The sequence below is a fragment of the Strigops habroptila genome, chromosome 3 (assembly GCF_004027225.2).
Source record: "Strigops habroptila isolate Jane chromosome 3, bStrHab1.2.pri, whole genome shotgun sequence".
In the NCBI taxonomy this organism is placed as follows: Eukaryota; Metazoa; Chordata; class Aves; order Psittaciformes; family Psittacidae; genus Strigops; species Strigops habroptila.
In genome coordinates this window covers 48,600,493-48,615,831 of record NC_044279.2, presented here as the reverse complement: position 1 = coordinate 48,615,831, position 15,339 = coordinate 48,600,493, and the positions used below count along the sequence as shown (strand labels likewise).

Here is a 15,339-nt window from a genome sequence, read left to right as displayed (position 1 = left end):
AAATGAAAACCATTGTTTTTGTTGGCTAGCAACGTCGACATGTATTCAGCCTGATCTAGCAGAGGATGCTAGGCTACGAGTCAAGGAAATAGTTTGTCCTCATCTTGTCCTTTGTCCTGCAGCAGGAACCTTGGTGATGTCCTTGTCAGAGTGGGCCTCGGTTTTGAGGCTCCGTATGTATGCATTCTTCATTAAATAAGAATTGCCACCCTTGAGAAAGGTCAAAGAAACACGTTTTTTTATTTCCAATTTCCACAGAAAAGTATGCCTGAGGATTTGTATATGTTCATCACAGACATTATTAAATCTATTTAATCATATAGTTCTTGTGGCTAGTATTTGAACATCCTTTTGATTTCACATGCACTGAACCACTTTGTCTTACTAGCCTCAGTGTCAGGATTACTAACTGCCAGGCAAGCAACCTCTGACAGATTTTGGGAATGAAAACATAGATTCTCCGCAGGCTGGGCTGTTTTACCCATAGTAGAGATTTGGTTGGTCAGGGGAGGCTCCATTACACCTTCTGAAACACCTGCTAGTGGTATTCCAAAGAGTGAATACTTGAAATTTATTGACTAATTCCATTAGCAATGATCTGAAATGAATAGTATTCTCCTCAGTCTGTTTTACCAATGCCAGTTAGTGCAGCTCATGGCTCTTGGTACAGCCAGGGGACAGGAGTCTTGATGCAAGAAAAAAGTTTTTTTTTTCTAAGTTGCTACTGCTTGGAGCAGTTGAAGTGGAACCTGAAGCAGTTGATAAAGTGGGAATGTGATTGTGAACTGGTTGTAAGTACCACAGATTTTTTTTTTTTTTTTTTAGCATTTTTTTCTTTTAAATTGACAAAGTCAGGTGAGGTGGAGCACTTCTCCCAAGATACGAGGGTGCCAGCCTGTTGGGACCCTGTCACACATTGTAAGTATAACTGACTGCTTCTGTTGAAGAAAGAATGCAGAAGTTCTCTAGAAAATTATAAACACTTGGGGACACTCAATTATATGAAATAAGCCTGTCATAGCAGAGATAAGGGACTTAACTGGCTTTGCTCTCTCAAATTACTTGGTGAATGGTGTTGCTTGAAGGAGTAATCAAACTTCAGATGTAATCTTGAATTCTCTGTATTTCTGCTCTTTTAGAGGACAGGATTCCAGTAAAATGCTGTTAAGAAACTCTGAAAACAAAGGGGCTTGAATCAGATCAGCTCATCTGTATGCCTCTTTGTGAGATAGTTCATGCATGGTAAACAAGTGGGTAAACAAGGGCAGAAGTGCTGTTCCTTCCCTAAGGGCACTTGCAGAAAAAAGAGGAACAGTGAACTGAATGTAAAACATAAGTGACATAAGAGAAACAAGCTTGTCTGAGATGCTTGGTGCCCAAAAAAACACCTAGTGTTTCTGGAAAAGGAGTGAGGCAGGATTGGTGCCATTTGTACTTTTTTGCTGTGGGGTTCTTTGGAAATGGTTGGCTTTGCACAAGTGAGAGGACCTCAGCAGCATCCTGGTGCTCTAAGGGTAATCTGCCTGTCTTACTTGTTTTAATTTCTTTTGTCTGTTTTTTTCCAAATTTTCTTTGGTTTGTTTTGGTTGGGTTTTTGTGGGTTTTTTTTTTTTTTTTTTTTGGTGTGGTTTTTTTTTTTTTTTGTTTTTGTTTGTTTTGGTTTTTTTTGGTTTTTGTTTTGTTTTGGTTTTTGTTTTGTTTTTCCCAAAACCCACCACTCTTTTCATTCTCCTGTTCTTTTTGATTTCTTTTTCCTCCCGCTGCTGTGGTGTGGCAGTGAGGCTTCTGATTGAGCAGAAGAACATGTTTTTTGAGATGGGTCCTTCTACTGCAAGGCATAGTGTATAACTTTGTGCTGTGTGAACAAAGAAAAGCTTAGGCCTGTGGGGTTTTGCCTGAGCCTTTAGATCTGCGCTTCTGATTTAGACTACTTAGACCTTGTTCTGTCCTTATGAGGACTCTGAGAGCAAGTAGGAGGTTGTCAGGAGGCACCTTTAACTTTTCTGCAGCCACAAGATCAGCCTTTTATTGAAGAAGGCAGAGAAGAAGTCAAACTTCTTTCTTTTTTCTGTTGTGTGTCCTTCTGGAGACACAAGACTGAGAAATTTTGGTTTAATATGTTTCCGTTTTCAGAAGACAATTGCAAAATTATACAATATAAGCTATATATAGAATCACAGAATCAACTAGGCTGGAAAAGACCTTTAAGATCAAGTCCAACCATTACCCCAGGACTGCCAAGTCTACCACTGAACATAAAGTTTTATATATCTATAAAAACTTAGTCTTTTTATATATTGTAGCCAAATGTTATGAAAAATAATTCATAGTAGCCTTGGGAAAAGAATATAATGTGTATATTGAGAAATAAAATAGCTATGGGTTTTGGAGCAAAGGAAGTCCTGACCTCTTGTCCTGACCTCTTGTCCTGGCTTACAGCTGACCTACTGTTTGGCTGTATAAAATTCTCTCAACCTCAAACTCCTTTTCCTCCATCTGCAAAACTTCAATATTTGACCAGTCTTTACGTGAAGATGTTGATAAATTTTAGTCTATGAAGCGCTTCAGAATTGCTGATTGAGGCATTTGACAATGAATTGCAGCTGTAGTAATCTTATTAAGAAAGCTAGTGAAATAGTTTTGGTTTGGAAGGAAACACTGTTCCACTACCAAGCCTATTCCTTGAAATAACATTCTGGGAATATGCCACAGTCAAATCATTGACTATTGTGAAAAATTAACCATCTTATATTGTTAAAGACTTATAAATGATCTTACTACCTGAGAAAACAGGTGTGGAACTACTTGGCAGCTTTCCAGAAGCAATCTCCTAATCTCTTATGTTTGAAAAATTCCATGATCCACACTTACTCATAGTCTGCATTAACTATCGTTCCTATAGGTTAACTTAACATCTCATGGCTAATAGTCTAACTCCAGTTAAGACTGCCTATTTATATTTTAAATAATGTATTTGTGAAATCTTCTGTAGCCGTATTCCTAGCAGTCTTGTTTACAGTTTGTCACATATAGCAGCCTGGCTGTTCCCCCGAGTGTGAAACTTCCTCCCCTTCCCTCCTCCCTCCCCGTAGGATGTGTGTATGTGTGTTCCTTGAAAAGCATCCAGGCGCAGACATATTTTTTTCCTTTAAATTAAACTGATATTTGAGCTATCTGCAGGTGTATTTAGCTGGGAGTTGTGTCTCAGCAGAAGGGATTATGGCTTGTTTTTGCTTTGCTGCTGGTATGTTCTAGGAGAACAGATCCAAGATGAATATTGGTTGAAGCCTTAGGAGTAAAATGCATGACCACGTTTAGATCACGTAGTTCTCTCTCTTGCAGTTAAATTTATGAGAAATTTTAATTTTACCCATTTGAAGTTATCTTCATTCAGCACCTGAAGGTGCACTTAACCCACTCAGCAACTGAGCATGGGGTTAGTCTGGTCAGTACCTATTTTTGTTGTCAACTAAACTTACTTCTTTGCTCCTTAGATTGATGTGGGCAGGTCGCTTTGCCGTGTGCTAGGAATCCGCCGGTGGAAAGAACTGAGAAGGGACTGAGTCAGGGCCTTTGCAGAGGGGAAGTGCATGGGCTGGTCACACATGATTCACAACAGGGTCAGAATTATTTCAGATATAATGGCCCTTTGCTTATTTAAGGACGCTGCAGTGAAGGAGGGGCAGGAGGAAACATAAGGTGGTAGCCTTCTCAAACATAGTTTAAAAACTGCACAGCTCTAGCGGGGAGTGTATACTTACAGGATAAATAAAATTCCCTAAACATTTTCAAGTTGGGAATGTTTTATCAGGCAGTAATTCAGCAACAGTATGTACTCAGAAGCCTTTGAAACTGTCTGGACTAGATTTTCATATGGACAATTACCTAGCTGCATGCTGTCTTAGTCTAGAATAAACTAAGACTGTTTCTGGTTTGGAAAGAATGTGCTTTCCAGAGATGGTGATGAGTGCTGTCCTCTTAAAGTTGCTATGTGAAGAGAGTTGCCTTTGTCTAAGCAGTAAAAAGTTGTATAAAGGATTATTATGGGACCAGAATATAATGTAAAACTAGAAACTGTAAACCAGCATTTCAGAAAGTGTACAATAGCCTCCCTCCTTCTGAAGAGAAAAATTGCCCTGGTAAGAAGCTGGGATGATTCAGTATACCTAGCATAATCTTTTGTTTTCCGTCGTGCAGCACATGAAACTTTTGTCTACAGTTGTAAATGGTGTTTTGCAGTGAAATAAGCATGTTAGTTCCAAAGCTTGGCAAGTTTTTTTAAAAGAGTAAGATTGCAATATTTGAAAGGCTCATTTTTAATTAGAAAAATCTCTCTCTTTACAATTCACTGTAATGGAATGCTGCATTGCTTCAAAAAGAATAAATTCTAGGACAACCTAGGTGGCTGTCTTTGAACAGACTGATGAAAGCAGTGCTCTTCAGCAGTGTTATATAGTACTATATGCTAAATATAGCTATATACAGCTATATAGCATATATATGCTAAATGTTTGTAATATGAATCACTTGCAGGTATATATAGATAAGAGCAATGTATATATTATTTGCAACAGCTATTCTGTTTTTATTTAGCAGGGAATGGATATAGTGTTAGAAGGAATTTTGTTCAGTTGCATTAAATGACTGTTACTGCAATTTCTAATTTCTGAGTCATTCACCTGGTTGTATAAAAAGTTGTCCATATCTGAATGCTTTTTACCCTTGGGAGTGAAATTTCAGGATTTACTTTTTAAGTTAACATATTTTGCATTTGGTAACTGAAACAGGCCTATTCTGTATTTTGTCCTTTCGGATAAGGAATTTCTCAGAAGGCCAGTACCTTCAAGTGTAAACACTGTTAACTCCAGCCTTGTTACAGTTTGTTTGACTTTTTCTACCCCCACTCCTCAGGCATGTGCTCTCTGCCTCCAACTCTTCAGTTTATCTCCAGATGAACTTGGCATGACAGTTATTTCACACCCACTGCCAGGTTAAAAATAAAGCTTAATATGATTACAGTGACAAATGCATTGTACTGCTTCTGTAGTGAAGACTTGATAATTATAAAAAATAGATTAGAAGTGTTGAAGTTTAGCTCTTTTGTTGTTTAGCAGACTGGTTTGCATCATTTGAAAGCTTCCCGTTATCTTCCTTCCCTGCATTTCCTCTCTGCAGGGCTCTCTTCGTTTACTCAGTTGTGAAGTGGGACAGAGAGGGTGATGAAACAGTTTTGGTTGGCTGTTTTAATGGTAGAGTCTTTCATGGTGTGATCCAAAGCCTGATGAAGCTGATGGACTTCGGATCAAGCTAGTTGAAAAACCAAATCTGTATTTGGAAAACATCCTGCAGACTCTTTGAATGCTATATCTAGAAGTTAAATAAATGCTCTTAACTACAAATGACATTCCTGTCTTATCTGCTGGTGCTTAAACCTGGCTCCCTGCTCTCCTTTTATTGTTTGGTCAGGGAAAAGCCTGGGTTGTTGATTACACTACAGACAAAACTGCTTTTCTTTTCATCATGCAATTAGCCCTGTAACATTCAGATGAAATTCCTGTTTCGTCCCATGGCAAAGTACATACAGTATACTGTGTGTGCCTGTAACTGGCAGCGGGGGGGGGGGACGGACGGACGGACGGGACCGGCACAGGGACGGGAAGAGAGAATATTATCATAATATGATGATGCATTTTGCATGAAGCTCTCCAGAATGCCTCATTTGAGCTTTTGCCATTGTAATTCCATGTATCACTTCAGTGTTAAGCAATGCCCTAGGGTCAGGAAAACCCATAAGATGCAGCTGGTAGTTAACCTACGTGTCACTAGTCTGCACAGAGGATGTAAAACAAAATATTTCCATATGAATAACGCCATCTGTTTTTTAACTCCCTTGTATTTAGTTCTCAGCCTTCCCCCATCACAGCCATCACCCTGTATCTCCTTTCAGTTTCTTGTCATAACTCTGCCCAGTCACAGCCTTTGTGACCCAGAGGGTCACAAAGCAAGAAAGTGTGTCTGGAGCTCATGCTGCCTAGAGCTGACGTAATGAGGAGAGAGGGCAGGGGAAAGTTGAGGCAGCTTAAGTTTGAGAGACCCTAAACAGTGCCAGGTGCTGGATGGATGAGATAGCTAGAAAGACATGTAGTAGTAGACCTGGGGAGGGAGAAACCTGAGGACCCTACAGATTTTCAAAGGCAGGTGCGGACCCCATGCACACTTAATATATAACTCATCATTGTACTTAGGAATATGTTGTTGGTCACCTTTCTTAGGATACCTACAGATTGTGCACATGCTATCAGGTTTCAGCAGACCACAAACTCAAAAAGGGCTATTACAGATTGTCTTTTTTCCACTGTTGCTCAAATTCAAGTGAGACGATAATACAGCACACCATCTAATTTGGATTTTCTTTTTGGTCAGTTTAGACAGTGTTGGTTTTCATGTGAAATGCTAATTGCTAACCTTTTTTGAAAGTCTTGTTTGCATGTGATCAGGGAAAATACCTCATGTAATGGATAGTGAGTTTCAATATGGATACAGTCCTGGCCATACTGACTTGTGTGGGGCCAAGGTTTTAATTCTGAATAGTTTGATGAGGACCAATAAGCCTCAGCTCTGCCCTATTGGGAGCTCTTTAGAGATCCTTCAAGTGTAAACAGGGTTTTTCTCCTCCCTGTAAATGTTTTGAAGATACCAATGTTGGTTTTGATCATTATGAATATTTGTAATCTCACGGCTCCCATATGTTGTTACTATATCTTTTTGTTAGTTGTTAATTTTTCTGTATATAGAAAAGCTGCTACATACAGTAATTTTTTGTGACCCTACATTTTTGTCCAAAAGGCACATCTTCCAAAAGAGCATTTATAGATGACTTATGAAAACTAGTATGATTTTAAAGTAAGATTATGATTGTATTAGCTGATATAATGTTTTTTTCTTTTTGACCCAAATATTAGCAAGAAGATACTGAAGGCTGCTAACACTCTTGCCCAGATACAAGATATTTTGCCCTCTTAGCTTCCTCATTATGTAGTACTAGCACATTTCTTAAGGGCATGCTGTAAAAATAATGAACAACTTCTACATTATGCATACAGGAGCCAAAAAGTAAAGCTCCAGCCTCAAACCAAAGGGATTAAGGCAGTCCCAGGGGAGTAAGTTGAAGCTGCAGAGAAACATAACCCAGATGGTACCCGCCTTGCCTTTGGTAATAGGGAGCAGCGCCTGGAATGTCTGCAGAGAGAACCCGTTGTCTGTGTTGGTGCTTTGAAGGCTGTTCAGTCGTGAAGGGGGGTTTCTGTCCTCTTTGTATTCCTGCAGGATTTCCGGGACGCTGTGGCACATGCCTCTAGGCAGCTTGGAAAGCCAGTGATTGAGGACAGAATCCTGAATCGGATCCTGTACTACCTACCTCAGCTGTATGAACTCAATCGGGACCTCCTGAGGGAACTGGAAGAGCGATTATCTCACTGGTGACTATCAATAAAGGGATACCACTCCTTTGATGTTGTTGAAATTTATCTGTGGGGCTGACGTGACTCCATGTGACTATGGTTTGACTCTTGTTTGTGTTTCACATGCCTTCTTAAATGACATGATTGACTTTGAAAGTACAGGAGATAATTTTCCATTTAGATGTACTTTTTGCCACTTAGATGTATCCAGAAAGGTGCAATGGTCAATACATGTTTTTAGCAATCACACATTTTATTTTAAAATTACATTTTTAATTGAAAGTTCTGGTCCCTGCATGGGCACGATAAGTGGACTGGTTTCATTATAGGAAAATGAGACTGTCCTGAAGACTGGTTTGCATTTTAAAGGTAGTGGAGAGCTACTAACCAGATGCAATGATGATTGACAGTCACAATCCCATTGAAATCCATTCTCGGATCTAAATCAGCTATACAAAGGCACTGGAATGGGTAAAGACTGTAATCCCATGCTTGCTATTAGGGAGTGGAGTCTACATCTTGAAGTTTGAAGATCTGTCTTCTCAGAAATCCAGCTTGAACTAAAGCATTCAAGACCATCCTAAACAGACTGTGTATAAGGTGGTTTTCATCTAACATTAAATCAGTATGTCAAGGTGTGTCTGGTAAGGCTTTTCAGAGTAGCTACTGAGATGTATGCCTGTCTGCTGAACTGTAAGCTGTTTGTTCAGAACATAAACTAGCACATCTTACTGTGAAAAAAAGAAGACAGATGTTTTGTTGTAGGTTGAAGATGTATGAACTTTTTCACTCTAATTGCTCTGGTTTTTGTTTCTAGGCTCGAACATCAAAGAATTGCTGATATATTTGTTAAAAAGGGTCCCTACTTAAAGATGTATTCAACTTACATCAAAGAATTTGATAAAAATATTGCACTATTAGATGAACAGTGTAAGAAGAATGCAGGTTTTGCTTCAGTAGTCAAAGACTTTGAGGTACTGTAGTCTTTTGTAAGATACATCCTATTTTGTGGCTTTTCAGGAGTTGTGATCATCCACAAGGCTTTAGACTATCCTCAAGTGTATTTGTTTGTTTGGGAGTTTTTTGTGGGGTTTTTTTGCGGTTGGTTGGTTTGTTTTCCTGCAGTCTTGGCTTGAGACTTGGTAGGGTGGAAGCAGAAAGAAGTAAATTCAGGTTTTGTGAAACAACTAGTGATTTTGGCTACCACCGAGAGATACGACAAAGGACCTTGATTTTCATAAAATGCAGCACTTGCTACAAATTATATCAAAGACACGTTAACACAGTCTCTGGCTGCTTTTTTTAGTTTTGTCTTCCAATCGTACTACACTCCGATTAACTGTCCTATTTTAACCAGGTTGATTTCTCTACCACATCACGGGGCAGTAACTTGCACATGGGAATGGTGTTTCATTTTAGTTGGAAACATAAAAAAGTGATTTTTTTCATCAGTGTATTTCTGGAGGTTTCAAACCCAGCACATGCAGCAATCGGATGAAAGCTGATTCATTTCCCTAAGAGCATTGCCAGGTTTTTACATAACTGCCTTAAAACAAAACAGAGAAGAGGTGCAAGCTCCCTAAGCACATGATCCACACAAACTGTGAATTTACTTCTTGTTACACGGGCTTCCCCTTGGGCAATCCCTGCCCCTTGGGATTGTCCCTGCTCTGTTTGCTTACAAGTGGTTCAAAAGGCTGCTTACAGTGGGCAAAGGAAGAGCTTGAGGCAGAGTCAGCCTCAAGACAGGAAGAAGATAAGAGGCCTTTATAAAGATTCCATGTTTCAGATGCACATTATTTTGAATGCACACTCAAGATAATTAACATTTTTGAGGCAAGGATCTCTTAATTCTGTGTTGTCTTTAGAGGTGTGAATTAACCAAAACTTTTGCAGTGAGCACTGCTGTCTCCTCTGCCTTTCTGCCTAATGGACACTGACAGTGATTACTAAGGGGCATGTTGCCCTTGCCGCTGGTATTTCCTTTTTTTCTGGGAAGTTTCACCTCTCTTCCTTATAAGCAAAAGCACCTGTTTTGAATCTGCAGAGTGCGAGTGCTTACTGAAGTCTTTCAACACATGATTAATTTTGCATGAGGTCTTCCCCACAGAAATGCTTGCTCTGTAGTGTAGTGTTTAACTCTGTGATAGTTGCACCTTTTCAAGATAAAGCTTATCTGCTGTAATCAGTAGTTCATTGTGGGTATGTTTTCTTGTGCTTGAACCCTTGACTACCACAGAATTGGTACTTACGTTGGGTGTTTCTTGCAGATGAGCCCCCGCTGTGCTAGCCTGGCCCTGAAGCACTATCTGCTCAAGCCGGTTCAGAGGATTCCCCAGTACAGGCTCCTGTTGACAGGTACTGTCAAGCTCTTTTACAGGTTTAAGAAGAAGCCAGTCTTCACATGTCTCACGAAGGTTGTTTTTAGGCAGCTGTATTTGTCTGTAAAGCATATTTATCTGACTTCAGATATGTGGAGCTTTATTAAAAATGTAGCATGGGTTTAGAGGCTTTGTAATTATTGCTTGTGATAATATAGATGCTAATATTCCCAACACTGTGGTGTGTTCTGTGATGGTACATTCAGCAGTACTAGGAAAACATGAAACCGGTGGTGGGTTTTGTTTGTTTCTGTGGTAATAGAAGGCTGTAATTTCCTTAGAGTTGGAATGCTCCTGTTTTGCTTTGGGGTTTGTTTTTTGTTTGATTGTTTTCTGTGTAGGTTTTGGGTTTTTTTGAGGGGTTGGTTGGGTTGTTGTTTGTTTTTTTGGTGAAGAAAAAAGGTAGTATGGAAAATTGGAGCTCGGAGAAGGAAGTGAAGGATGTCTGTGCAACTGTGAACTTCTGCAAGTAGCTTCTCCATTTCTCCCCCACCCAGGTGTTTTGTCTGTAAAATCCATTCTCTTTTAAAGGTAAACCACATATTTTTAGTGTACATTCATCACTAAATGCTTAAGGCTTGTTACAGGGGCATTGTAGGCTGAAGAGCTGGTTTGGGACTGGGAAATCTGGGCTCTATACTGTGCTCTGGCACTGGCATGTTTGGGTGACCTTGAGCAAGTCATCTCCATGATGCAGTGCTTTCTTTTCTGTAAAAGAAGGGCAATGATAAGAGGCCTCCTTTGTGAAGTATTTTGGGACATGTTTGTTGTAAGAGGGGGATGTCTCCTGTAAGGATTTGGAAATACTTAAGGCATTGTTTTTGAAAGCCATTGCTTCTTGATGAGCAATTTAAAAATAGCCTCTGTTTATGTAGTAACTGCAAAATAAAATGCTCTGTGACCTTTTTTTTTGGCTCTGTAGCAACTTCTTGGCATTTCCCCAGCAAGTACTTAGACTAGTGATGCTGTGGGAGATACAGACTTAAGTGTTATACAGCAGTTACCAAGTTACTAATATTGACTGTTTTCATTTTAATCATCTCATTAAAGTCACAGGTGTTGAAAAAAAGGTGAAAACCCCTTATTAAATAGACTACTTTGTAGGGGAAAATCTTAGTGACTCTTAATTGATGAAATCAAGCCATAATACAGCATCTGGTGAGTTGCTTTATCTTAAAAGGATGTTGGCTTAGGGCATGGTATATGCTTGTTCTACACGCCAAAATCAGAAGAGCTTTGAATAAGTTCAAAAGTTTATATTAAAAAGGTTGAACAGAGGATCATGGATGGAGTAAATGCCATTGTCAATATACATAGCAAAGCGAGAGATGTCTAGGGTGGATAGCACTGAAGCAGAACTCAGATGTTGAAGGGCAATTACTCGTGCTCATCAACTATCGTTGTGGCTAGAACAAGCTGGTTTAGACCTGAAAAAAATGATTCTGTAGTGACAGTGGTTGCTGTGAGTGTCCCCAGTCTGCAGATCTTATTGTGGCTGCCTAGCTTTAAATACACCTGCAAATGCAATTGACAGGAATGGGATTGCAATGCTGGCTGCTGATTTAGAAAAGTAATTTCTCTTTTTCTGTGCAAGCATTGAAGGAGATCAGTCTAAGAATTTAATTGTGCTGGGGCTGAAAGCATTATTTTGAATCTGTTTCATTTTGAGTCTGTTCAGTCTGTCATGCATTTCTATTGTCCTTGAGATTCTCGCTCTTACGTATCTCTCTGGATGACCCGTCTGCTCTGTTACCTTGCAGCACCTCTGTGTAACATTGAGCAATCTCTACATAAACTTGTGCTGCGAAATATTCGTAGGGCAGACAAAACACTTGGGTCTGTTGTTGCAGTGAGTGAGATGCAGTGATGCAGCAGCTGCCCAGGCTGAAAACAGGGGGGATTCTGTGGGTGAGGGAGGAGGGGGCAGCGGGTGAGTGCAGAGGAGCAAAAATAATCCAGGAAATGAAGCTGCTAGGCTTGAGTCAGCAGGGATTTCTTCCTATTTAGATGTTCTGTGTCAGTGGGACAGCTTTGTACTGGTAACCTGCTGCTTACATGGTCACATCACAAGATTGTTGCTGTGTGCTTTGAAGTGGAGTTACTTTTGTGCTAACAAAAGCAGGAGCAGGTGGACTCGTAAATCAGCCAAGGAGAGGTGCAGCTCAGCTGTGTTTCTGTTTAATTATACAGCTTCTCCATCCAGCAAGCGAACTTCCGCTTCTCCACATACTGGCAAATGCTGGGTTTGGGGGGAGTTAATTAGAGGCCTCTGATTTCTAATGGAAATAAAAGAGAGGTGATTCTCTCATTCTGAAAACCTCTGAGTAGATGACTTGAGACTGTACGGTATGAACAGGCTCTTCATTGTCATAGGATAAGCCTCTCTTTTTGTCAACATAAGGTTTGCAGAGAGAGAGTCTTTCATTATCCTTTACTGGGGAATAGTGAGGGGAAGCTGAGGGGTTGAAAAACAAGCCTTTGAGCTCACTGCTCCTTCACAGGTCAGAAAGAGAGTTGTCAGACTTCAGGACAGTTACTGTGTTGGGGAAGGATTGCTTAGAGTTTAACTTAATTAAACTAGACAACCTGAAACCAAAAGTAGTTAATGAAGCATAAGAGAACTTCTAGCAGAAGTGATAGTCAGTGCTTCTCAGCAACAGCAAAGAGAATTGCTGGCTGCTGTCAGATAGAGGCAGGGCATAGGGAAATTTTGTTTGTCTCAGAAACATTATGCTTTTGTGTTGGTTTTTGTTGTGTTTTGGGGTATCTAGCAGAGTTATGAATTTTAATTTCTAAGTCTGCCTTTCTGAAGGTATGCTTAAGGTCTTCCTAGTCTCAACAACTAAAGCACATTTAAGAGGGGAAAATTTTTCTGGCAAAGCCAGTAGATACAGTTCTGCCCTAATATTTGACTTCTGTGTTTATTTTATCTAGGAATATTTTTGCTAATTTTTTAATGTGACATTATTCATGTCTGTGAAACCCACTTGTCTATATAGTTTAAGCCAGTACCTCCAGAAAGTTGTTGCAAGCACAGAATTTGCAGTGTGTATTCACAGAAGAGACTAAAAATATCTGTTCTGATGCTTCTGTAAAGCAGAGCTTTAGCTATGAACTGAGGTCCACTTACCAGATATACATAGGGAGTATCAAGATCAAAATTATGTATTTGTCACTTTCAGGATTTTACAGTTGCAAGTTTTATTGGCTGCTTCAATCTTGGAATGCAAAAGCTGCCTTCTTTTTTTAAATACAGAATTTTAAATGAACACCGTTTTGTTAAAATCTCTATTTTTCTCTCTTCCATTTGCTGATGTAAAATATTGTTCTGGGGACCATGTCATAAAGCATGAATATGCCAACACACAGTTCCCATGTTGGGTCTCTGGCTTGAAGTTTCTAGTGCAATTTGAACATTAAATTGGATGTCTTCATGTACTAGTGACAGTTTTCTTAGAGTGCCAGCAGTACATTTGCAGATGTGTAAATTACACCCACCTCACCTCTTGTTCCCAGCCCATAGAGGTGTGTGGTTGGCAGCTTTGAGAAGCTGGTATTTCTGTATAAGCTGTAAGGACTCATTCTTTATACTGTGAGGTTTCCAGTGGAGTAATTCGTGCTGGCCCCAATGAAGATCAAGCTGCAATTGTAGAGTTTTAACTTGTTTCCTTTATGGTGGAGTCCCAGGAGTGCTCTGCCTGGGCGGTATGGCACAGCTCTGACTTGAGAGAGCACCCATTGGCAGGCAGGGCAGGAAAGGGCAGCTCGTCCTATGTGTGACAGGCTCCTCCAGGTTAAACCAAGTTAAACACAACATTCTCAGTTCCTTTCAAAATACCTCCTGTTGATTTTTTTTTTTTTTTTATTTATTTTGCACCAGCTTCTTATCAGCATAACCAGAGGTGAAGCAAGATGAACTCTGCTTTTAATGGAATATGTGTCCACCTAAATATTGCACTGCAGTGTCTGGTAGCTTCTGCAACACAAGATCTTGAGGGATGTGAAGGATGCGATATTTATGGAGTATAGCTGGAGAGGTTTTGGTGCCAATGTCAGACGTGTCTTAAAAAGACCACACGTTGACCACTGCCTGCTAATGATCAGACAAAACTCTGCGGAGAGCAGAAGGCTGTGGGTGTTCCCGTGGCCCAGCCAGCCAGACCTCCCAGCACTTCCTCCCCACTTCCCTGCAGGAGACCCCAGCTGGTTCCTCTTCCCTCACTCCAACCTGCTCTTCATGCTTCTCTCTTGAATCCTGCCTTAGGTCTTTGCCAAAAAATAAGATTTCAGTGCCAGATATTTCTCTTCCTGTAGTTCTGTTTTTCTCCAAGCTTTCATTAACTGTGACACTCTTCACAGTATTTCTAATGCAGAAACATGTTTCCTAATTCCTTTTTTTTTTTTTTCATTTTTTATTTTTTATTTACATAAGGAAAAGATTACAATACACTGAGCGGTCTCTCAGGGGCATGCATGAAGCAAGACATCTCATGAAGGCAGGAACAACTGGCTCCTGATCCTTCTTGAGTAAAAGGATGAATTTGGGTAGGGCAAGCATATGGGAGTTGAGTTATTTCACTCCTACATGAAACTTGTACAACTGCGAAGCTAAAATTGAACGCTTGCTAGAGCACATATGATTAGTTTTCAGTAGGTCTGCCAGAATCTTAATACCTCATTTAAGAGGTAATTATAAATCAGCGTTTGTTGATATTATCAATCTGACATGTATATTTCTTTGAAAGTTTCTGATTTGGTTTCTTTCCATATTAAGCAGTTCAAAGCCACAGCATGTAAAGAATAGATGGTTGACTTTTTACTGAGGATATATGTTAATCTTTAACAGGATATTCTACTTTTTGGTGAGCTAGACACTCTACCAGGGAATGGAAACTCGAGGGGGATGTTTTCTTGTATAGTCATACACTCGGAGTTAATTTTAGCTGAGTAAAATAGATTTTAAAACTACCAACACTTTAGTGAATTGAGGGTGCCATCTCGTGGCTGAGGAACTGAATTTATAATTTAAAATCAAAAATGCCTATTTGAACAAGATCTTTGAGCAAGATATCACAATATACTTTCATTATAGAAACGCTAATTTTCCTTTTGTAATTACTTTGACAGATTTAAAAGATTTAGCAGAAGATCTTTGTGGCATAGATCTGCCTGAAAAGCAGACTTCCAGGAGAAAGGTGTTTTTTACTAGTTTCTGGTGCTGTTTATTTCTTTAACAAAACTATCTCTATTTTTTTTTTCTTTATACAGATTATTTAAAGAATCTTTTAGAAGAATCTGCAGACTATAAGGATACTCAAGGTAAATGGCTCTTAAGATTAAAGGAATAATAGCTTATGTACATATGGTAATGTATCTAAATTTTAAATGCATGCACAATGCTAAGCCAGTGATAGAAATATTTTCTATTTAGTTCTAAGTTTCTCAGCAGATAGTGAAAGACTGAAAACTTGTGCTTCAAAAATGTTTTGAGCTTAGAG

The 15,339-nt window shown here is 39.5% G+C and overlaps 1 protein-coding gene across 6 annotated transcripts in view; it reads left to right on the top strand.

The window, feature by feature from the left end:
* Positions 1-15,339, top strand: part of FGD6 (FYVE, RhoGEF and PH domain containing 6) — a 72,855-nt gene that overhangs the window by 34,515 nt on the left and 23,001 nt on the right. For all 6 annotated transcript variants that reach the window (XR_003990627.1, XR_003990625.1, XR_003990623.1 and 3 more), the window contains exons 6-9: positions 7,327-7,478; positions 8,278-8,434; positions 9,731-9,818; positions 15,110-15,160. Coding sequence is in view for 1 of the 6 variants with exons in the window: in XM_030480057.1 (XP_030335917.1) it covers positions 7,327-7,478; positions 8,278-8,434; positions 9,731-9,818; positions 15,110-15,160 (448 nt within the window). In the remaining 5 variants the exon portion in view is untranslated. The remainder of the gene's footprint in view (positions 1-7,326; positions 7,479-8,277; positions 8,435-9,730; positions 9,819-15,109; positions 15,161-15,339) is intronic.